Here is a 24,826-nt window from a genome sequence, read left to right on the forward strand (position 1 = left end):
CAGTACAGGCCATTCAGATGTGGGTCTCATCAAGGACGGCGTGTGCCTCCAATATGGGGTGCGGATTAGGTGAGTCTGGGGTAACAGTATAGTGGGTTAGTCCCTGACCATATGACCCACCTAGATAACCTCACCGTCCATTCGTTTTTGCAGCTGATTTTAGGGCACATGCAAAGATGAAGGAGATATAAATATCAGGTGGACCACGTAACAGAAACAGTGCTCATGGAACGCAACCCTTAAAATTTTATTTGCCATCCATCTATCCTGTTGATAAAAGGGCACAGACCTGGATGAAGGGAAAGTACAAATATCTGGAAACCTCTGTGGCTTACAAAAAGTTTCTGATGGTTCATCAGGGGTATTAATTTCGTTTGATGCGGTTCACTTGAGACTTGTGTCTGATTCATTTTTTGGGTCTGTACACTAAAATTAGTGGGCAGAACTCCAGGATCAAACTGATATGATCTCGCTATGTTTGGCCTAAAAAGACTGCTCTTATTTTGAAAATAATATGTTTGTTAAAGCTACCATCGAACTAACTTTTAAAAAATAAATGATACAGAGGTCATTTATTATCATTTATTTTTTAAGAGCTTATTTAGCTTAAGTAGGTGGAAATTTTTGGCTAGCATTGAGCTAATTTTGTCTTTAAAATTTTTAACTAATTCCCATACTATTCTCTTATCTTTTCTTTACAAATTTTCTCAGGTGGGCCCACGTGATGAACAACACGTATTGAAGGTGGGGCACCACAAGATGAATGGTCTACATCAAAGTGGGCCCACATAATACACAATGACATCAAAGTGGGCCCTACATAATGCACGGTTACATCAAAGCGGGCCCTACATCATGCTAGGCCACACTTTGATGTAGGACGTGCATTATATGGGGCCACTTTGATGTGGGTCATTCATCATCCAATCCTACCTTTGATGTACACCATCTATCATGTGAGTCCCACCTTTGCTATGAATTGTCCATTATATAGGGCCTACTTGATGTGGATAGTCCATCATGCGAGGCCACATTTTGATGTGGGCCATCCATTATGTGGGACCCACCTTGATGTGGACCATTCATCATATGGGGCCAACCTTCAACATGGGTCTTTCATCATGTGGGGCCTACCTTTGATGTCAACCTTTCATCGTATGGTCTCACTTTCAATATCCAGCATCCATCATGTGGGTACCACCTCTAATGTGGACTATCCATCAAGTGTGACCTGCTTGATGTGGATCATCCATTTGATGGACAATCCACATAAAATGGGTGACCCACATGATGGATGGCGGACATTGAAGGTGGGCCCACATAATGGATAGTTGACATCATAGGTGGGCCCACATGATGAACGACCCAATTGAAGGTGGGGCTCCACATAACGAATGGTCTATGTGAAGGTGGGCTCATATAATGGATGGAGTGGGCCTCACATGATGGATGACCCATATCAAAGTGTAACTCCTTATGATGGACAACCCACATCAAGTGCCCCCTCCCCCCTTTATAAACGGTCCACATCTAAGGTCTTGAATGAAGGATGACCCATATCCAAAGTGGCTCAACATGATGTTGGATCAACATGATGGATGATCAATATAGAAGATGGGCCCTATACAATGAACTATGGACATCAAAAGTAAACCCACATGATGGACAACCCACTTCAAAAGTGAGGCCCATACAATAGACACATCAAATGTAGACTCCAAGTGATGGGTAGTGGACATCGAAGGGCTCACATAAAGGACAATTATCATTGAAGGTGGGACCCACATAATGGATAAGCTACATCAACGTGGCCCAAATGTACGATTCATGTCAAAGGTTAGCCCCTAATGATGAATTGTCCACATCCAAGACGGGCCTCCCATCATGGACAACCCACTCTGAAGGTTTGGTCCATACGATGGATGGTCCACATCAAAGATGGGTCAAAATGATGGATGATTCACATCTAATGTCCAACATAATAGATGCCCAAATATCTTAAAGCATGATGATTGTAGCAACCCATTCTTTCACCATTTGGGTTGCAGTGAATCTATGGTGAGATCCATTAAAACAACCATTTAGATTTCTCTTTTAAGTAGAATTGTAATTTTTAAGAAATTACGTCAATTGCATGTAAAAAGCTTTTATTTGAATAATTTATAAAATGTTTGTATTTTAAATAAAATTTGTTTTTAATTTTGAAAAAGTGTTTTTACTAAACAAACTTATTTAAAACTAGGGGTGCACATCGAACCGGTAGAACTGTGGAACCGGACCGGAACTGACCAAACGGTCCAGCTCTAGAGTGCATCGGTTCCGATTTCGGTTCCAAAAATCAAAGAACCAATTACAACGGTTCGGTTCTGGGTTTGGGGGTATGTAGAACCGAACTGAACTATGAACCGATCCGTAGAACCGAACCGTGGATCCAAACCGCGAAACCAAACCATGGAATCGAACCTAGAACTAAACTTGGAACTGAACCTAGAACCGAACTTGGAACCGAAATAGGAACCCTTTGATTGTTTCGTATTTAACTCATGATTTATGGTTTACAATGCACTATTTGATTGTTTCCATAAATGTATTTTTGCACACCTTATACAATATCTAAACCATTCATCAAATGGATCACAACACGAATGGACATGGGCTAGATTATAAAATAAAACATGCAATTGGGCTGGATTATAAAAAGCACAGAACCGTGGAACCGATCCGGAACCGAACCGGTTTTAATGGTCCGGTTCCGGTCCCAAATATCTTAGAACCATTAGGAACGGTTCGATTCCGGTTTTACCCTAGAACCAAACTGAACCGACCCGTGTGCTAAGTTTGGAAAGCATTTAAATAACTCTGATTTGAAAAACATTTCCTATTAAAATAACTCTGATTTGAAAAGCTTTTATTAAATTAGAGTAGAGACGTTAAATGAACCTAACTTTATTTTAAATTAAAAAATATTTTTAATTAGAAAAAATTGATTTTATTAAATAAACTTATTTAAAACAAGAGTTAGAATAAAATAAGAACTTATTAAAAAAAAAAAAATTCACTCCAAAAGCTTTTATTGAACCAGAGTGGAGATATATCAAATGAGTCCTAAGTTTTCAGATGGGTGTCATTCATACTTTTGATGGACACACCCACATAAATTTGATATGTGGATGGCACATCTGATTCATGGAAGGTGGACTTCGTAAGCTTGGTGACCTTGCAAAGCAATCCAACTGGTTTAAAAAAAATTTGTACTCGGACTCGTAAGATCATCCATTGTTTTTTTTTTTTTTTTTTATTTTTAATTTTTTAATTTTTTAATTAATTTATTTTTATAACATTGTTTTTACAAGCAGGGCCCACCAGCTAGATGGAATAGCCTGATTTTCTCCTAGGTGATATGAAACTAGGGACCATCTTATACATGTTTCAGATGGCCCCGCACATATGCCAAGTTGGCATGTACAATGCATTTAGGACAAGCAAACCTCTTGTAAATTTGTAACCTAAAACCCATCGCCACTGTTTTAGTGGAAAAATGATCACATTACATTCGGGAATTGTATTTTGAATTTTCACATGCAGTGTTGTCCTCATGTCATGATTGTTGCTACCTGGTTTTTGGTAGTTGGAATGCGGTCGTAATTGAACTTGTGGCTCAATTTAAATAAAACAAATATAATCTTAAGTGCTGAGATATGCATACATGTAGTATATGACCAATATATGATGAGATAGGAGCCTATTCAACCACTCGGTCAATGTATAAATAGGATCAAGCAATTTTTATAGGGCAAAGTTTATTTTCTGATGATGGGTTACACTTTTGTCTTCCGTACGAAATGACTTTTTATTATAAATAAAGTGAAATGAGAAAGAGATTCTTATGGTTAGCTGTTAAGAACAACTACAAAATAACTTTTTTGATCCATAATTGAATCTAATGTACAACTATAGACTCAAATGACATCTAAGATTACCAGCTACTTGATTAATTCTACAGAATATAAACAAGCTGAAAGTAAAGTATTACATTAAGAATTATAATTTTTTTGACAGAAAAAGTAACGTAATTACATTACGGAATACAATTGACTGATAATTAAAAGATAATGTTTGGTTTTGATTGGGTTGATATGAGATCAGATCTTTTCGATTGATTCCTATAATATTTATAACTTTAATTTGGTTATGTAGAACATTTCTACATTTTGATGGTTGTTATAATTGTTGGACACTAATTGCCTTCTTTATTTATTCTTCTACCATCTATCTTATAACTACTTCACCGACGCTACTCTACTGATCGTTTAAACAATGACCTAGTATTGTTTAATGTGCTCTAGCTATATTACTAAGAAATTCTCTTCATACATCTCTATGGATTTTTAAAAACATAACACGGATCTAACTAGATTATCCGTAGATTTTCAAAAACATGACATGGATCCATTCGGACCATACCTAATTTACTCTGATCGGTTTTAAGGAGGAATGACGACAATAGGGATGAGCAATGATATCACTAGTACAAAACATCCAAACCGAGCTAATTGTGGGCCACACCATGAAGATTAGCTGAGTTGAAAATCAGGCTGATTCGCTCATTGGGAGGGCCACACTGTCAAAATTAAATCCACGGCCTAAACAAAAATCGAACTCAACACACAGGTATAGCATGCGCGATGAGTGAATCTCCGTGATTTTCGTCCCATTGGACCCCCTTTGCACCTTTCACAGTGCTAACATGTGATCCCGATAGATCAAGCATGATTTCTAGAGGTATGCAAACTCCACACGCCTGTGGGAGCCATTTCATCCACACGTGGAAGCAGCAGTCATAGTGTGATACATGTGAGATATGAGCTTTCCATCACGTGAGTTACACTCTTTACATCTCCTGGCAAAACAACGGGACATTTCACACCTAAGGTAGGCATGGCATATCACAACAAATCAAATGTCTAGAAAAGGAGGTTTTTAGCCATCAATTTTATTTTGGACTTTGTGGCCTACCTAAATAATATAGTTGTTTGATCTTTAGGGAATACAATCTAAGAAATATTTCCAAACTTATGGAAAGTAGAGATCTTACACTCGTTATTCATATTTGAGCATCTACTCGCGTGTGAATGTGCATGGCTCGCACACGCGCGTGGAAATAGCGAACCTCTATTTCTCATTAACGTCCATGAATACCAAGGTCTGCGGGGCCAATCGATTTCTGTCGGCCAGTCAATTTCTGTGTGACATCCGCTCCGTCCGTCAGTTTCATTAGCACATAAGCCCAAAAATAAGTGAGATCCAGAATTCAAGTGGTTCACACCACTGGAAATACAGGGACTGTAAACGTACACTGTTCAAACCTTCTGGGCGCCCATCGTGATGTTCATATGCCTTCTAACCCGTTCATATAGTGATTCCCATATGAATGAATGTAAAACACAACTATCATTCAATCCAAATGTTTCTTGCGGTGTGGCTGGCTTGTGTTTTCTTAGATCAACCCGTCTAACATGAGTTGGACACTTGGATGGATTACCATGATGTATGTCCCTATCATCCATGCTGTCCATCCGTTTTGAAAGCACATATTAGGCATGATCTGTAAAATAAAGAAGATCCAAATTCTCGGGTGGACCACACCACAGGAAGAAGTAGTAACTGACCATTAAAAACTTTTTGTGGGCTATAAAAGTTTTGGATTAAGCTGATATTTGTGTGGGCCTTTCATCCAGCATTTTTTGACCTTATCAACAGGTTGGATGGAAAAATATCCATTTCGGTTGTTTGTAAGAAGTTTTTAACCGTGGGTATTCAGTCACAGCTGTCTACTTTGATGTGGTCCAACTAAGATTTCGATATCCTCCAATTTTGGGATCACGCCCTAAAATGAGCTGTCAAAACGGATGGATGGCGTAGATGTAAGGAAAATAAATCAAAGTGGGCCCCACGGTCAGGGATCCACACACCTCGGATCCAAAGCTATTTTTCAGACATCATGGTGGGACCCACAGGAGGAAATTCGCCACGAATGTTATTATCAGACCATGTAGTCAACATGGACCAATGCACGTTTTTATTTTTAACCGTCCAATTGATGGTTCCACTGATTAACTGGCCCACAGCGACAAGTGCATGCCAACTGTACATTTCGATGATCGGAACCATCATAAGACAGAGACGACTCGATGATTACCCGTCGGTCAAAAGATTCAAAATAGCGGAAAAGTTTTCATTCTCTATCTCGTGACTCGTATATCGCGAGCGAAACAAAAAAGAGCGGAAAAAAAAAATAAAAAAAAAAATCCCACGAGACACGTAAGGCGGGCTTTCAGGTTTTGAAAATTTCGGCCTTCTTTGGCTACTCGAGCGAGACGGCGGAAGACATTTCTCAGTCAAACTGTCAACACTCTTTAAATCAATAAAATATTTTAAAACAGATGCGTCCTCCGTAAGCCACACAAGACTTTGTTACTCTGGAAGACTGTGATAGATGATACACAGCCACGTAGAGATTCCATACAACTAATTTAAATTATGGGTCTCATTTTTTTATCTATTATGAGCCATATATTACAATTATTTGATCATCTCATTGTTGGATTAGCGTACATTTTTTGAAAGGTTAAAAATGGAAGTAACCAATGGTCTTACTTCAACAAACAAGTGTCCATGAATCAGAGAATTTGAACTTTCAGTTAATATAATATTGTGAATTTAAGTTACAATGAGTATTTTCCACAACTTAGTCGGTTTAATTTGAGTTAATGTATACCGTATGTACAATTTTTTGAGTACAAGCGTATGAAGAGTCAAACTCTGCCGGAGTAACAAATAACTCCTCAGTCGGAAAAGCTACGTCGCGTCTCACGCCTCTTTTATCTCGCACAAAAACAAGACCTACTTTCCACTCTCTTGCATGGGTATTTTATACAACTATCCGAATATTCAAATGAAATACATTTGTATATGTATATTCACATACGCACACTCCTCTTATGTAATTGATCCCTCAAAAGAAAAGTGAAATAAAAAGACCACCAACATATCATAATCTCTCTCAGTTTTTTTCTCTCCTCTCCTTCAACCTAAAACCTAACATAAGCAAAAGAGCCTGATTTCTGAGATTGGATTCTCTCTCTCTCTCTCTCTCTCTCTCTCTCTCTCTCTCTCTCTCTCATAGGTTTCTTGAGATCCCTTGCATCTGGGTTCCTTGAGCTCCCCTATTCCATCTCTCTCTGTCTCTGTCTCTGCCATACCCACCCCCCCACCCCCCCTGATATACAGACATATGGGGCGATGGGCATAAAATTCTTAAGCTTTCACACCATCCCATGGTGTTTCCACGTGATGGGCAACCACATAGCCTGCATCCACCAACTTCCACCCCATCCAGCTCCTGCCCGCACCATCAAGCTCATAAAATCCGACGGCCATGTCAAAATCTATGACCGACCCATCGCCGCCTCCGAGCTCATGCTCCAATTCCCCAAACACCTCATCTGCCACTCCGATTCCTTCTTCATCGGTCAAAAGATTCCCGCCCTCTCCGCCACCGATCACCTCAAGCTCGGTCACAAGTACTTCCTCCTCCCTACCCACTTCTTCCAATCCGTTCTTTCCTTCGTCACCATCGCCTCCATCGCTTCCTCCTCCTCTCCAATCCCCCCATCGCCCTCTTCAAAGAAAGCCGACTTCATAAAGAAGGCCGCCTTATGTCGGCCTTTCGACATACACAAGACGCCATCCGGGATGCTCCAGATACGGGTTTCAGACGAATTCATATCGAAGCTGATGGAAGAAGGGAGGATAAAAGGAGAAGATGAAGAAGGTGAAGAAGAGAATTCAAGAACGAAACCAAAGGGGAGGGTTTGTACGACGCCTGAGTTGGAGAAGGATTACATCAGGTTGGTTGGGTTTAGGCGATCGAAGGAATGGAAGCCGAAGCTCGAGACAATAAGGGAGAAGAAAGAGAGGAGGAAGTTTTCGTCTTTTGGGATAAAGAGAAGGAAGAAAGGTCATCTGCCCAAAGGGAGTCAGAAGAGCCAGAAATCTGAACAGCAACAACACCTTCCTGCAAAGAAGAGCCAGAAATCTGAGCAGCAACAACAACTTCTTGCAAAGAAGAATCAGAAATCTGAGCAGCAACAACAACTTCTTGCAAAGAAGAATCAGAAATCTGAGCAGCAACAACAACTTCTTGCAAAGAAGAATCAGAAATCTGAGCAGCAACAACACCTTCTTGCAAAGAAGAGCCAGAAATCTGAGCAGCAGCAACACCTTCCTGCAAAGAGCAAAGGGAAATGGAAGAAAGTGCTTTGAAGATTTTCTCTTGTGGGTTTCATTTCAATGTCTTGTATTTTGTAAAACTGGCTTTTAGTTACACAGATATAGAAGTGATTCAAGCATCTGCCATTGAAGATGCTCTCTCTCTCTCTCTCGGTCGACCCGACCAGACTGAATCCGCTCCCCCGTGACTGGAGCGGATTAGGTGCGGCACTGATCGTGGAGCTCTCTGTGAGCATGTATTGTATATCCACGCGGTCCATCAGTTTTTCCAGATCATTTTACAGCAGGATCCCAGAAATGAAGAAGATCAAAATTTCAGGTGGACCACATCACATGAAAAGTGGTAATTGGCCATTAAATACATTTTGTGGGCTACAAATTTTTTGGATGAAGCTGATATTGTTTTTATCCTTAATCCAGCTCTGTTTGATCTTAACAACAGGTTGGATGGAAAGAAAAACATTACGGTGAGCATTAAGGTGGGCCGTAGTATGTTTTTAATGGTGGGCGTTCCATCAACGTTCTTTCCTATGGCATAGTCCACCTTAGATTTGGTTCTTGGATCTGCTTCTTTTCTGGCTCATGCCTAAAATGATCTGCAAAAACACAGAAAAAGTGTCCACGGCTTGGATATACAACATGCGTCGAGGTGGTACCACGGTCAGGGCCGTACCGTGTTAGGTACCGGGCGGCACCTAATATGCCCAAGTGTCGTATACTGCCACAGAAGCCCTGTTAGCCCGAACACAATGTATATGTTTTATTGCGCTGTGGCAGCTAAAATCTCAGGTGGACCACGGCACAGGGTATCAGATGGGATTGAATAGCATTCGGCGCCAAGCCAGGGAATTGCATTTGGTTCCATGAAATTGCATTGGTTCTATGTGAGATTTTCATGGATTTTGAAATCCATTGCTCGTGAACCTTACATGGAAGCATGCGTTTATCTATATTGTTTATCCATTTACATTATTTACACGTGACATTCTAGTTATATATGTGTATATAAGTAAACATCGTATGTTATGAATTTGGTCCGTTGATTATAATTCCCTGATCTACCAAACAAGATTTTCCTTTATTCAATATTTTTCAATAGCAAGAATTTTATTTCAAACATGAGATTAGATGGCTAAAATACTATAGTATTTTCGGACATGCAATTATTGTGTAACAATGATGTTAATCCCATCTAATACAATCCAATGCCATTTTATGCCATTTTATTCCATGGAACAAACATGCTACAAAAGTTTGGGATCAAGTTGATATTTGTGTTTTCCTTCTATCTAGATCCAGCTGACATCGTAAGTTGTAAAAAGTTTTTAATGGTGAGAGTTCAATCACCACAGACCACTTGAGATATAGATCAGTTTCATTTTTGGGGTTATTCTTAGAATTAGCTTTCAAAAGGGATGGATGGCGTCCATGTCAGACGCATACATCAAGGTGGCCCCATAGCTATGGCCCCATAGCTAGGGATCCACTGAAACCATGCTTCTTTGATCACAATCCATTCATTTTGAAAGCTGATTTTAAGGCATGATCCAGAAAATGAAGCAGGTCCAAATCTTATATGGACCACACTATAGGAGATAGTGAGGATTGGATACTCACCATTGAAAACTTCTAGGGGCCAGAATGTTTATTTGCCAACCTGTTGATTAGCTCACAAACACCTAGGTGAAGGGACCACAAAATATAGCTTGATCCATAACCTTTGTGGCCCACAATAAGCTTTTAATGATCATCGTGTGGCCTACTTGAGATTTATATCTGCTTTAGTTTTTGGATCATGCCCTAAAATGAGGTGTAAAGATGGAAGGAGGTCGGGGACATAAGGCACCCACCTAGGAGGGTTTGGGGATCCAATCAAAGCCGTGCCCAGATAAAACACCCCACACTCGACTGGTTGTGGGTGCTACTGTAAGTGGGCCACAACTGCATAAATAAGCTTTATCGGACTATCATTACATTTGAGCTGAATAATGCACTTGGTTTTTAGTGAATTTGGACGATTGAATTTAGTGGCACTCACAGTTAGATTAGTCATATTCCTAAACCTCTTCTGTTAAGTCAACTTAGCTATCTGATTAGTGGTTTGAACAATGGACCATCTGTTTACACCTTGCTTGACGCAGATTAGATCAACAAATGAGAAGAGAAACATAATCACAACAGGAGATAAAACACTTATCCTGCTAAAAGAGCCTGATGTGATCATGCATCTTCCATATGACACGTGATGCAAGGCAAGATTCTTAATGTACGTGTCAAGGTAGTTGTCAAAATACCTACCACTGTTGGATTCTCCATGGCCAGCATATGCATAATGTGAGTGTTCCAGATCAACTTAAAAGGAAAATTCTCAGGAACATTTAAAATCTTCAGTGAGATCGCAAGAAAAGATGGATTATACCACGAAAAGACATCTAAAAATAGAAGCAGGTCATTTACGATGGTATAACCTAACAAGCAATTCAAATCCTAATAGGATGTAATCATTATGTAATCGAAATAATTCATGCTTAAGTCACGAAATCTTACACACTACAACCATCTTTTAAAAGTCCATAAAAGCAGCACTAAAATAAAAAAAAAACTTTAGGCCCTTACCAACACAAATTAATTAATTTCTTCTTCAGCTCTATCATATATATTTTTAATTCTTAATGAACAATTATTAGTTTAGCTTCTTAGCAGAGTTTATTTTGCTTTTGTCCAACCATATTGTAGTAAGTACGGAGCTATTATATTAGCTTAGTTTCGTTACTTTTCAATGCATTGCTGCAATAGGCGCACATAAGAGTAGCTTAAATATTTATTACCTAATCGTCATATCCCCAAACTACTAAGCTTATACTTAGTACATTTTTTGTTATGTCCTATGGACCTTATGCCATGCCTGTCTTATGACCGTCTAGTATTTCCATGGCTGTTTTGCAAGCATAGATTGTCATATGCATTTTCTTTCTACTTATTTTATTTTTTTCTTACTAATTATATTGTTTTGACAGTCTAATCAATAAAATCAATAATTCAACTTTATTTTTAATTTATCTTTTATTTCTTTATTAAGAAACTCGATCTAACCTATCATCACTAGAAAAAAAATTCTCATAATTAAGCTAAAAAGATCACAATCAAAAGGGCTATTCTTCCTGTTAAGGGCCTCTTTGGCCAGATGGATCCCATGGGATTAGGAGTGATGGGATGGATTTTAAGGTAATGATGATGGTGTGAGTGGATTGGTTTAAGATCCATGGGATTGCTATATCTTGGGACAAGTTCACCGAGTTTGTTTGGCACGCCCGGCATATCCGGGGATTTTACCTTCCAATCCCTTCCAATCCTTTTCAATCCATCTAACCAAACACGCCCCAAGCATAATTGAACAAGATTAGGAGAGATGGGATCAATTTTTAGGTAGTGATGGTGATGTCAGTGGATTGTTTTAAGATCTATGGGTTTGTTATATCCCGGGACAAGTTCGTCGGGTCTATTTAGTTCGTTTGGCATATCCTGAAATTTTACCATCCTATCCCTCCTAATCCCATGAGATCCTTCTAGCCAAACACGCCCTGAAAGAATACCTTATCGTGCAATAGTAGCTAGGGTAAACAGTTTAGTCAATTTTTACAATTCTACCCTAACCTATCTAGTTCATACAAGCGTTTCATTCAATTTGAATTGAATGCTAAAACCGAGCCATTCCACGTGTCTGGACTGAACCTCAACACTATCTATGATAGCCGTGCCAGAAGATCCGCTGGGATTTCAAGAACATGGACATCTCTTCCTTGTTTGATGCTCTCATGGTAATCTTGATTCTGGAGCATTGCTAAGTTGACAAGTGTGTAAATAAAGCTCATGTACAGCTTCACATGTGTCAGAATGCACGATTGGCCAACGATCCAATCCATCCGTCAGGAAAGGTTGATGCCCTGGCGTAAGAATCAGGTTGATTCCCTGGTCAGATGCGCCGCAATTTCCAAAACACATGTTTTACACTCAAAAACTTGGGCTGAAGTTTTCTAACCCAACCACCATTTTCTAATATTGGGCCCACATGTTGAGTGGCCCGGATTTATTTTTGAGAAAACATATAAAAGGTAGGACCAACCTGATGGGTGGATTGGATATCGCACATATGAGCTAGGGTATCACACGTGTGGCGTGTACATGAATCGTGTGTGTATAGCAAAGCTCCCTCATTCTAGAAGTGTTGCCAATTCCACGTGCGTGTAAGGGCAGAAGAGCTAGAAGCAGATTACGTCCTCCCCCTGCCTAGACGGACTCGGTCCATTCAGGGGCTCCGTGGGGCCCACCGTAATGTATACATTTTATCCAAGCTGTCCATCCATATTTCAAGATAATTTTAGGATATGAGACAAAAAACAAGGAAGATTGAATTCTCAAGTGGACCACGCAATTGGAATTGAACGCTTACCATTAAAAATTTCTTAGGCACCACAGAAGTTTTGTATCAAAATGATATTTTTGTTTTCCTTTCTTCCATGTTATAGTGACCTTATTAACAGGTTCGATGGAAAATAAGCAACACCGTGGCCCTAGGAAGGATTCAATGGTGTGCGTCATTATCCGAACTGATTCTAATGGTGTTGTTCAATTGAACCTTAGATCGGCCTCGGTTTTTTAGGTAATGTACAAAAATGATCTGAAAAAATGGATGGACGGTGTGGATAAGCAACATACATCACTGTGGCTCCGCAGAGCCCCTACATGGACCTAGTCCATCCTGGCAGGGCAGGACGCAATCCGCGGGCGCTACCAATATGGAACACGTGCAAGATCTGACCATTCGATCAAGTGAGGTGGCCCACGTTTTTTTATTTTTTATTATTTACATCTTTTGGCCTAAAAATTATAATGCAATTTCACCCTATAGCTGGGCCACAGCATACATTGCACCCTTCAACCGGGCCACAGCATGCCAAGCAAATGAACGGCTATAAAAATTAGAAAATTCTCACCGTCTGTTTATTTGTACATTGCGGCCCACCAGAGTGTGACAGCCAGATTTTTAGGCAGAAGATTCAAGCATTACAAGATGAAACACTTAGATCTCACACAAGTAATCCATATTGGCACGTGTACTTGGTGTATGGCTGGCATGGTTTTCCGCACGCCGCTTAAATTTTATTTATCATTTTCATACTTTAATATATTTTTAGTATTTTTTAATTGCAAAAAAAAAAAAAAAAGACCAATTCCAAATGTACCTTTAATCACGGGCTGTGGATTAGAATCTTCATCAGATAGTGGAATGGTTCTGCCCACAGTAATTCCAAGTGCATCCACTGTGGAATTCAACAGACTGCGTGGTTTGGATTGACCGAACGATGGGCCCCACTTTCCATAATTGAAACCCAAAGCATACCACAGGACGTTTGGTTTGAATCCTTTGTATTTGTACATTGTACAGCTGATTCCTTCACGCCGTCATTGTTTACACCCCATCATTTATAGATACATCCACCCTCTCTACTTTGTAAACAGTCGTTTTTGTAAGATGTCTGACGTAGGAATCTAATGGTGTATTTATTAGTAACTGTGGGTGTTGATAAAGGGCAAAGCTTTATTACTATGGCGGACCACCATGGGTGATACACAGGCTATTAGAAATCACTTAGAAATCATCTTAGAAATCACGTTATACTGTACAAATTGTGGGTCCCAGTTTAGATTTGTAATGAGGAAAATATTAGGATTGTTTGATTATCTGACCATTGAATTGGTGGGCATTTACTGGACTGTTAAAAGTGATAAAGATAAGATGATCCTGTCTAACCAAATGAGTGTTCGTGATCAGCGGTTAGGATTGTTCAATCGATGTGAATTTTGGATTGTTAAGTAGAGAAGGTGGGTGCCCCAATTTGGTCGATTTAATTTAGTTAATGAATGCCACGTATTCAGCTTACAAGTGTGTGCATATCAAGCATCATAGTCAGCCAGAGCATAAAATATACTATAGCGTTGGATTGGTTGACATTCACTGCATTTGGACGATTGACCATTTTTCATTTTAGCCGCACGTTAGTTACAAACCAATCGGGGCAAGGGGGGGTAACATTTAGTACAGTTAATAAAATGCGGAGGCTAAAACCAGGGAAAAAAAAGAGAGTAGAAAATGGAGCTGACGGTTTAGACGTGTTAAATTGAGCTAATTTTATAATCTATATATGATAGTTGAGCAACTTGGGTTATAACAACCCAAATCCAACTGGCCCAATACCAACTCTGGATTAGGTGGGGTTGAGGTCAAGTTGAGCTTGAGATAAAAGTCTTGGACCCAGATCAGGTGGTGTTTGGTTAAAAATCTGGACGCCGATCAGGTAGAGTGGGGCATCGTGTTGAGTTACACCGAGTTAGGGCTGCTCCGACATAGTTTTGAAATAGACGTCGCCCGAACTTCACTTCACTTGGTATCGAGTTTAGCATGCCTGACCCATTTCGAGTCTGGGTCTGGCCTAGACTAACACAGACTGAGTCCGACTGGTTACAGGAAGGGAGTTGGGTTGAATCAACACTGAGATGGGTCGAGTTGACTTTCTTTTTTAGAGAGAGAGAGAGAGAGAGAGAGAGAGAGAGGAGAGGAGGGTGGTTGTCGGGCTTGGGAGAGGTGGAGGAGGGAGAGAGATCGGGTCGGGTGCAAGCGTGTGGCGGGTAGGTTAGATTAGCTTATATATATATATATATATATATATATATATATATATATATATATATATATATATATATATATATATATACCGACCTTCGTGAAGTCAATTGTGTGCATGCTCTTCTACAAGAGGATAACTGTTCCGAATCCACGGAACTTCTTTGGACTCCTCACAGAGACTTATCGAATCTATGAGAAAAGAAAGCAAGAAAATAAAAATAAATTCTATTAATATCGAAATTGATTAATCAATGCCTAAAAACGAGTTCACAACCATTTAAATAGGGATTCCAAGCAATGATAGAGAAATCAGAATCAAACTACGACTAAAACTCCTAGAATTTGCGACTTACTATAAATAGTAAATTTACTATTTATAAACGGTCATTATGTCTACTAGTGCACAAGGTTTTAGGCCAAAAATAGTAAGTCTCTTATTTGGCTTCACCAAGTTGTTCTCTTAATTTTTCTAAGCTCTTTTTACGTTGAGTGCCACTCCTAAAGCCTAACGAATGAAGAGTTATAATCAAACTAAAACTTACTATTTATAGTAAAAACAGAACTAAACATGGAATTCGGCCGTTGATATGATGGAATCTCACAAATTCGGCATGGGTAAGCCGGCATGGCCAGGTTGGTTGGATAAAGTAGCTCGTCCTACCCCAAAATCATATATGGTACATTGAGTAACTCATTCCGATTTGCGAGATATATCTGTTTTAAGGTTCTGATGGTCTTGATGGCTTCTGCCTTTGATCGGGCCTTCTCTGGTCCATCTTGGACATGAAAGTGTCTGTGACCCGCTCTACATCACACACACACACACACACACACACACACACAAAACCCAAACCCAAGTGAGTCGAGTTTCAAATTGAGTCGAGTTAGTATTGAGTTTGATTTTGGGTCAAGTCGAGTTAAAGGTTGACTACACTCGCCTCGATTTATTTCGGATTGGGCGAAGTCTACTTAGTTCGGATCGACTCACTCACTTGATTCAGGCTGAGTTAGGTCTGAACGAGTTAGATGAGTCCATTTTGCCAAGTCTACTCGTCTTGTTTCTAGCTCTAGAAAAGCAGGTGGTGTTGGCAACAACACTCGCAGGGGTCGTGTTTATGTGTAAGGTGTGGTGGGCCTTACATTATGTATGTTTTATATCCATGACGTTCATCCATTTTCCCCCCTCATTTTAGCGCATGCACATTTAAAAGAAGCAGATTCAAAGCTCCGGTGAACCACACCATACGAAAAAAATGGTGATTGATCGTCCACTGTTTTAAAACTTCATTTGAGCTATAAAAGTTTTGGATCCAGCTAATATTTATGTTTGCCCTTCATTTCGGTACGAGTGAACTTATCAACATATTGGATTACAAATAAATATTATAGGGGCCCCTAAAAGGGTTTCAATGGTGGGTGTCATTATTCCGAATGGTTCCTGTGGTGTGGTCCACTTAAGCTTTGGTTTGCTTCATTTTTGGGTCATTGCCCTAAAATGAGTTGAAAAAAAATGGATGGATCACATACATATTGGGCTCAATAGCTCCTAACGCGTCAACAGAACACCAATAGAGGTCGTTGTTGAGACTCGCGGACGCACACAAAGAGAAATCAAACAAAGTAATCACAATTGCATAAAAAAATCTAACAAAGAACTGTCCGAATTTATGTGAAAAAACTCTTGAAGAAAAAAATCATGGCACAAAGCGATAATGCACTGTGAATAACAAGTTACACGATATGTAACTTTACCAATCAAAGCCCCAAGAGAAATCCCGAGCCTTTTTGATCTATCCAAAATACTCTCAAACTCTTAAACAAGCATAGCCCTTACCCTAATCTCAATTATACACATAAATAAGTAAAACCGAAAAGAGAAACAAATCATGCAAAACTGCTCAAACTAAACAATTTGTCAACCTGTCGATTCGACTGGTTGAAACAAGCTGATCAATCGAGTCGACTAAAGTCTTTGACCTATCGAAAACTCCAGAGGGTTTTTGCCGAAAACCAGAATATTTTTGATATCTTTTGACATGTCCTCCAGATTGTTGATCGGTCAATAACCCCTGTTTCAACATAGATTTGAGGAATCTGATTTTCAATCCTAATCCACGTCCAAAATTTTTTAATCCATAAAAGTCGGGTTGGGCTTGGGTAAGTTGGGTTAGGCTTGGGTTGAGCCGTAGTAGACTCACGAGAGCTTCAACACCAGGTCGAGGGTACAACTACCCATAGTGGTGAAATCTCACTAACACGTGAGTGTGTAGATGGGGTGTGTGCGCGTCTGTAAGTAAATAAATTAAAAAAAGAAAACCAAAACCTAACCTTACATGCAGTACGTGCATATGATCAGTTAAGAGTGGTGACTAAAATACACGATATAAATGTTGAGTCACGGCCTGCATGAAATATATTAATAAAAATAGGCTCATGACTCCATCTGCAAAGCATAGGGCTCATGATCTGAACTACCCTTTGGCCCACATGATGAGTAGTCGGATGCTTTACCATCCATATTGTGGGCTCGATGATATGCGCGGGCCACATTAACACAATGACGCTGAAGACTCCGATCTTCACCATCCTTTAACGACTTTGAAACATTAAAAAGAAAATTTTCTAGAGCATACTTTCAACTCCAAAAAAGATTAAGATCGTGAATTCTGATTATGAGATAATAGTTGATTTATGATAGTAATAATTGTAGAAAAGCGGATCCTATGGCTAAGTGAATCAAATGGTTGATTTGATGTTCCCATGGTAAACCAGCGCTGTTTAAATGGGCCACTAGGTTAGAAGAACTTACCCATCTAATTCAGAGTCTCTTCGCATGTGAATGCATAATGTTTATTATAAGCTTTATTTTGCCTGTCTTATTTAAGTAATAACAAATGTTATTTGATGGTTAAATGTTTAATTTCATGTGTTTGTTTATTACTCTTAGGTGTTAACCTAACCCAACCCAATCTAACTTGATTGACCTGAATTGCATTAGAATTGAGTATTCAATACCTTGGGTTGGGTCAAGAGTTTGATTAGGTCTTCAAGTTACACCTCCTGTGGTTTGGTTGGGCTTGACTTGAACTATAACCTGACCCCAACCCTGTTGAACATAACCTGACCTAACCTGTGCAGGTTGCATCTTTAGTCCATATTATTATACAATGTATACTAGTTATCAATTATGACATGTGGGGTATGTGGTTTGATAATCAAAACCAATGGTTTTGTTGAATATTAGGATGGGAATGCGCAAAAAACATATTGAATTATCTATGGGATCAATCACCATCGCTACCATCATCATTTTCACCCGAATTTCATCTCTACCGTTCAGTATCATAGTTTAAAAACTCAAAACTCGAACTCCACTTCTAGCACAATTTCACTGAGTGGACTCGAAATTTCAATTAAGTTTAATTTTATTTGATTCCACTCGATAATTAGATTAAATATCAAAAGCATTATAAAGCATTATACGAGAAACATAAAATGTATAAAATAGATAGCCCAAGTGCCAATGTTTCGTTGGTAGAGACAGCCTTGCTATCCCAATATTTGCAGGTAGGAGTTCAAATCTTTTCCTCAACTATTTTCTAATAAAACTCAGCATGACCGAGTGAGTGACTCAACACAAAGTCATTGCAATGCACGTTGAGTTGTCCAGGTCAAAGTTGCCATTTGCATCTATTGACCAACTCAAACGCAAATCATGCTGGCTGAACAACATGACCGTATACATTGCTGGCCAGGACTCGGCTCGGGACCAGGACTCGGGACTCGGTTGGTTACCTGGTGCAGGTTGACCCAAGACTTGGTACGTCTGGGTCGACCAGGCAACTTAATAGAATTTTTCATTATTTTTTATATAAGAAATTAATAAATACAAAAGAAAAACAAAAAAAAATAAAAATAAAAATTTCAGCCATTAGATGCTGCTTCTTCTATCACAGTTAGTCCTACTTCAGTCAATATAATACAACAACAACAACAACAGCAAAAAAAAAAAAAAACGAAGTAAAATAAAAAAATAAATAACAACGCTAACACAACAATGGTCAAAAGATACAGAATCTTCTTCACACGAAATATAAATAGAAATAGAAAACATAAAAAACAACTGATAAATTAAGTAGAAAAGTCAGGTTCTTCTTCTTCTTCTTCTTCTTCGGAAAGAATACAAAAAGACAACAAGAAAATAAGAAAGAATTTATATATAAATTCCTATTCTGCCTCCTCCTCGCGTGCCAGATTAGCTGAACAACCCACGTCGAAAGAGAGGAAGGTAGACAAAGGGAGGATATTCCTTTGGGAAAGAAAGAAAGAGTAGCAAAATTGAAAACCTTACTTCCTTTTGCGCTATTCAAATCTTTTTCGACATGATAATGTATCAAAGTCACTCGTAGACTTGGGAAATCAAACCCAAGTTCCGTGCAACTTTGGTTCTCATGACCTAGCTAGTGATCAGGTTACAAACTAGAACCTAACATGTCGGCGGTTAACTCACCGGGTTTGCAAATCATGGTACAGACCGAATGTAGACGACAACTCGGCCATAATGTAGCCAAGTCAAGTTGAATGGGCTGAGTTTCAAGCTTTCGAACTATGTTTGGTATCGTCCTTGGGATTCCTATTTACCAGGAAAGTCATAGGGAGCTGTATTTAGTAAGTGAAAAAACCTTTATATCCGAGTCATTACAAGAAGATGAAAATTTTAATGCACTGGTTGAGTATACGATGGATGATACCCAAGCACTAGAAAATTATCAATATGGCATACAAGTGAGTGTATCATAATCCAAAATTACACTTGGATTCATCTACTAGAGATGAAGAGAAAAGTCTATCTATTTTATTTAGTTATTCTCATTATTGGATCAACAACTACTTATATATACCTATTGGATTGATGGACATTTATTTGAAGATTGAAAATAATTAAACACTTTTTAATGGTCCTATTTCAGCAAACAAGTGTCCACAGATTAGATGTTAGGATTGTTGGACCACTTTAATTATGGGATTGTGACTTAGTTACAAACGCTTCCACAATTTAGGGGGCTCACATGTACAGTTTTTTTTTGTTTTGTTTTTTTGCTTGCATATCAAGCTTCATCCGATGTATCTAGTTATTGTGGGTGACATTTCAACGACTGCACGTGAACTTTCAATAGAGCCATTTATTTCCCACCAATGTGTAAAATGTGTAGAATATTTGATCAGTGCAGAAGGTGGGCCACACCAAGATGAACCTGGTATGAAAATCATTCTTTCTACTCATCAAGTGGGATATCACGCCACAGTCACTGGGCAGCTGATAGTATGATCAATAACAGCACTAGGGTGGCCCCACCTCATTAGTTGATCGGCATGATTTTCATACCAAGAGATCATCATGGCCTGGCCCACATTTTCCACGCATTTGATATTCTGCACATGTGGCATGTTGTCAAGAAAAAAAAAAAAAGGATGTGTGTGCTGCGGTATATTATCATTTCTCTTTATGGGTAGTCTTCTTGTCACTCCTCATGTCTGGTAAAGGGTCAAGCTCTCAATGATCAATTTTAAGATCACATGCATTGAATGTGATTTTTTGTTGTATTTATCAATGTATTTATTGTCACGAAAATGTTAAGATCATTCCATTGAGGAGAATTTTAAGGCATGGTAGTCCTCCAATTGTTGGATACAATAACAACGGTCTTGATAAGTGAACCATCTGTCCCACTTTCACTTAGGTATATATGAGTCGCACCCCTTCTCTCTTTTAAAATTTTTTTTTTTATTAGAAAGAAAAGAGCTCACCACCTGAAATTTTGTTAATCAAACAAATTAGCTTTAAAAACTTTTAGGCTAGTCAGCACTGCAAAATAAACTGCTTCTCGCCTCTCATATAACCTCTACACAAAAACTCAACCCCACCATATACAGGAAAAACAAAGAATAAAAAGGCTAGGAGAACCACCATTCAAACCAAGGCAACCAGCTCCCAACAACCGGCTCTGAACCCAAAGCATCAATGAGGGGGCCTCACTTTGATCATCTCTATACCTGCATTGTCCAGTGCCACCAAACCCTGGATCTCCCATGGGAGCTCAGATGTACTTTTAAAGAACCTTTTCGTGTATCACTACTCCCCACCCTAGCCAGACCATCTGCTATGGCATTGCCTTCTCTCAGCGAGTTGGTAATCCTGAATTTTACGAAGGTACTAGTTGCACTTGCTTGAATTGAAAACCCTTGTATATGGTGCAAATCTGCCATGAAACCTATGCTATAATTCCTCTTCCCTAAAAGTACTGCAGGAATTATATGATGTGTGGCCTAAATTTCTATATAGCATTCAACGGGTTTCAATTCAAAATTTGGGCCAGATGGTTCCATAATCAAGACCTTTGTGAGTTGCGATGGGTTGCATCTTCAAATGATGAAACGTAGCCTTGGGTGCATCTTTCAATATCCTGAAATGGGTGTTCCACTTTGATATCGTTGAATTAATTCACTTTTAAGTAGATACATGTATGTGTTCCAATACATGTACATGTACTTTATGAGATACATATATTTGTTCTCATACATGCATGTTATGAAATACACGTATTTGTTCAATACATGAATGAGAAGAATGTTAAGGATTTTGAACATGCATGTATTCATAGTTAGAAATTTGTGAAAATATGCATGCCTCTTAGTTGAAAAGGCACGTTTCTTCTTTTTCGGATGCATCTATGAAATAATTTTTATTTGTTAAATGTACTTAAAAGTCTATAGATATGTATTTCTAATTCATTTTGGCCTTTTGAGCTGATTGGGAGCCAGATAAGCTTTTTGCTCTCACTTTAGGCTTAAGTCCTATTCAGCTTCTTTGTGTGTGTGTGTGTGTGTGTGTGTGTTCTATATGGTTAGATTATATTAGGTGTGGCTCTGTTTTGTAGTGCCTGCCTATAGGATGTACAACCAATTTTCCAATCAATACATATTCAGGTGGTGTGCTCCCACCATTCTTTAATTTTTATTTTTATTTTTTTTAAATCATTTTCTAATAGGAATAAATAATATATAAATAGAATATAATAATAATCATTTATAAAGAAGAAAACGTTCTCCTTTGATTCAAACATGGGGTCAGGACAAACGAGAAAGAAAAATGTCTCGGGCTCAAGTGCCTGTGGGCTAAATTCATGAGAGCCAAATACGAAGTCCCGTTCCTTTGGTCTCAAGCGCCTCAACGCCAATCTCACTCCCCGCCTTGGGCTCAGCTGAGGAAGCTCCGTCACCTCCTCCAGGTCAACTGTCATCTCTTGCTTGGTAATGGTGAGAGCAACTTCTGGGATGCAGACTGGACGGGGCTAGGCCCCCTCAGAGGCCTCCTTCAGAACAACCACCCCCCTTATCCCCTCAATCTGAAGATCAATCAGGTCATGGGTCCTGACGGACTCCTCCAGAATAAATCTTTCCCGGCCTCCCTGCCAGCCTCTGTTCGTCTTCACATCACTTCGGAAGGCATGTCCCTTCGTCAGGGTGAGGACCGGATTATATGGACTAGGGCTAGATGGGCGTGGTACCCTCTCCTACCCCCCAAAATTGCCATCTTTTCTTGGAAAATTCTTCACAAAGCAGTCCTGGTCGACATCGGCGTCAAGAATAAAGGTATTCAAATGGCTTTTGCCTGCGTTTGTTGCCAGTCCGAGGGTCGAAGCGAGGAATCCCTCGACCATCTTTTCGTCGGTAGCGAGCTGGCTTCTGCTATGTGGTCCTTTTTCTCCTCCTCGCTTGATGTTGATTGTCTCCCCAACCAATCGGCTGATGTCAGAATGTTTCAATGGTGGGCCTTGGTTACAGATTCATCCCCGTTGAGAGGGGTCTCTCCAGCCCTCATCCTCTGGTAGATCTGGCTAGCGAGGAACGAGCATCGGTTTGAAAACCGCCCTTTCAGCATTCAGCATTCCATCAACAAGGTGAGAAGTTGGCTCTCCCGCCTGTTGTCTATTTTCCCACTTCTGCCCTGTAAATCCCAGTGTGATTTTGAGCTGATTACTTCCCTCGGTCTTCCTCAGCTAATTAACCCCCTCCCCACCTTTTCGGTGGTGAAATGGATCCGTCCTCCCAGGGGCTGGGTTAAGCTGAATGTTGATGGATCGTCCAGAGGTAACACGGGGCTGTCGGGCAGTGGAGGAGTTTGTAGAAATAAGAAGAGCGAGTTCCTGTTTGCTTTCGCTATTGGTTACGGGGTGGGATCGAACTTCATGGCTAAGGTCAGGGCAGTGGTTGACAGCTTAAAGTTGTGCAAGGATCTCGGCTATTCAAACGTTGAGGTGGAGAGTGACTCCATAACTGTCGTCAATTTATTCTCCAATACAGGGAAAGCCCACTGGTTCGTCTGCTATTGTAGGCACCAACTTGACATCCTTCGGTCTGCTATTGCCACCTCGATTAAGCACATCCCTTGGCAAGCAAATGCTGTGGCAGACAGCCTGGCCCGGTGGGGTTCCTCTAACCAGCAGTATTGGCTATTCCATTCAGCCTCAGATCTCCCTTGTTCCACTCGTGGGGAACTAGTCCTGGATAGAGTAGGGTTGGGGACAATTCGTTTCTAGTAGGCTGCTTTCCGGCCTCCTGTGTTTTCCTTGTATTTGCTGGTTTTCCTCTACGATAGGTGGGCCCAGTCCTTTCTTCTGGCCCCTCCCGAATGTGTATATCCTTTGTTGTCATTGAATATATTCTGGGCCACCAGTTGGCCTTTTTAAAAAAAAAGAAAAAAAGAAAAAAAAGAAAAACGCTAAAGATTTCTCATAGTACTTTTGATCAAAATAGAAGTTATGATTCCATGAGTGGCTGCCCATGTGAGTGTGTGGAATACGTAATCCGTAGGGAGGAAGCATCTGTTAGAAATGCCAGTTATCGTGAGCCTGCCATGGATAAAATATAGTGTTGGTGTGCAAACCAGGCGTGAGAAAAAATCTCTAATGCAAAATTCAACATCCATGTGTGGTGCATCAGATGAGTGTACTTCCCTGACCTTTGGTATACAGAATGTTCATAGTGTGCCCTACATGATGAATGGCTGAGATTTCTGACACATGTTCCGTAAGTAAGGATCTCTGACATCATATTCAACTCCTTCACATGGACGCCAACTGAAGTTCCTATAGTCAGAAGCTATGTGAGGCCCACAAAGATGCCCGTGACAAATCCATTCCGTCCATCGGTTTCTCAAGCTCAAAATAGGACAGGAAAAAAAAATCAGGTAGATGCAATACTTAGCTGGGCAACATGACAGGAAACAGTGAGATCGAAAATGTCCACTGGAAACCTTCTTGAAGCAGACCATGATACTAATATGCCATCCAGAATAATCATAAGGTTATTACTACTGAGAAAAACTGCAATCACAAATATCACCCTACCTAAAACCTGTGGTCTCCACAAAGATTCCAACCGTCCGCGTTCAATCCCCACTATTTTCTGTTGCGTGATCCATTGGACTTTTCAATTTGCTTAGCTTTAAAAAAAAATAATTAAAAAAAATAAAATTGTGTCCTATTGTTAGCTTAAGAAACCAATGTAGATTGATCTGAAATCTGATTCCAATCTTATGTTGCATTTGATGAATAAATCCAACAATTTCAAATATAGAATTCAAAGGGATTAAATGAGAAATGGAGTGGATTTCTCCGGACAATCTTTGTGGGCCCCACGTAGCTTCCAACAAAGAAACTTTCTGTGGCGGGAGATACAGGTGATTTGCGTCCTTTTCACGTGAGGGACCCTCACTGATCAATCACGTGTGCAAATGCAATGTGCTTTTGTTAGATGTGATATTTTGGCTTGGTTGGAAATAATGCT

At 39.7% G+C, this 24,826-nt stretch overlaps 2 protein-coding genes across 2 annotated transcripts; both read left to right on the plus strand.

Annotated features, from left to right (window-relative positions):
* The first annotated feature begins 7,353 nt into the window (after positions 1–7,353).
* LOC131247127 (uncharacterized) lies at positions 7,354–8,325 on the plus strand. The gene has a single exon (XM_058247566.1). The coding sequence runs from the start codon at positions 7,354–7,356 to the stop codon at positions 8,323–8,325; it is 972 nt and encodes a 323-aa protein (XP_058103549.1).
* Positions 8,326–22,161: 13,836 nt separating this feature from the next.
* Positions 22,162–23,577, plus strand: LOC131247128 (uncharacterized). The gene is made up of 3 exons (XM_058247567.1): positions 22,162–22,788; positions 22,870–22,938; positions 23,038–23,577. The coding sequence occupies exons 1-3, from the start codon at positions 22,162–22,164 to the stop codon at positions 23,575–23,577; spliced, it is 1,236 nt and encodes a 411-aa protein (XP_058103550.1).
* The last annotated feature ends 1,249 nt before the right edge of the window (positions 23,578–24,826 follow it).

Source organism: Magnolia sinica, chromosome 5 (assembly GCF_029962835.1).
Source record: "Magnolia sinica isolate HGM2019 chromosome 5, MsV1, whole genome shotgun sequence".
NCBI lineage: Eukaryota > Viridiplantae > Streptophyta > Magnoliopsida > Magnoliales > Magnoliaceae > Magnolia > Magnolia sinica.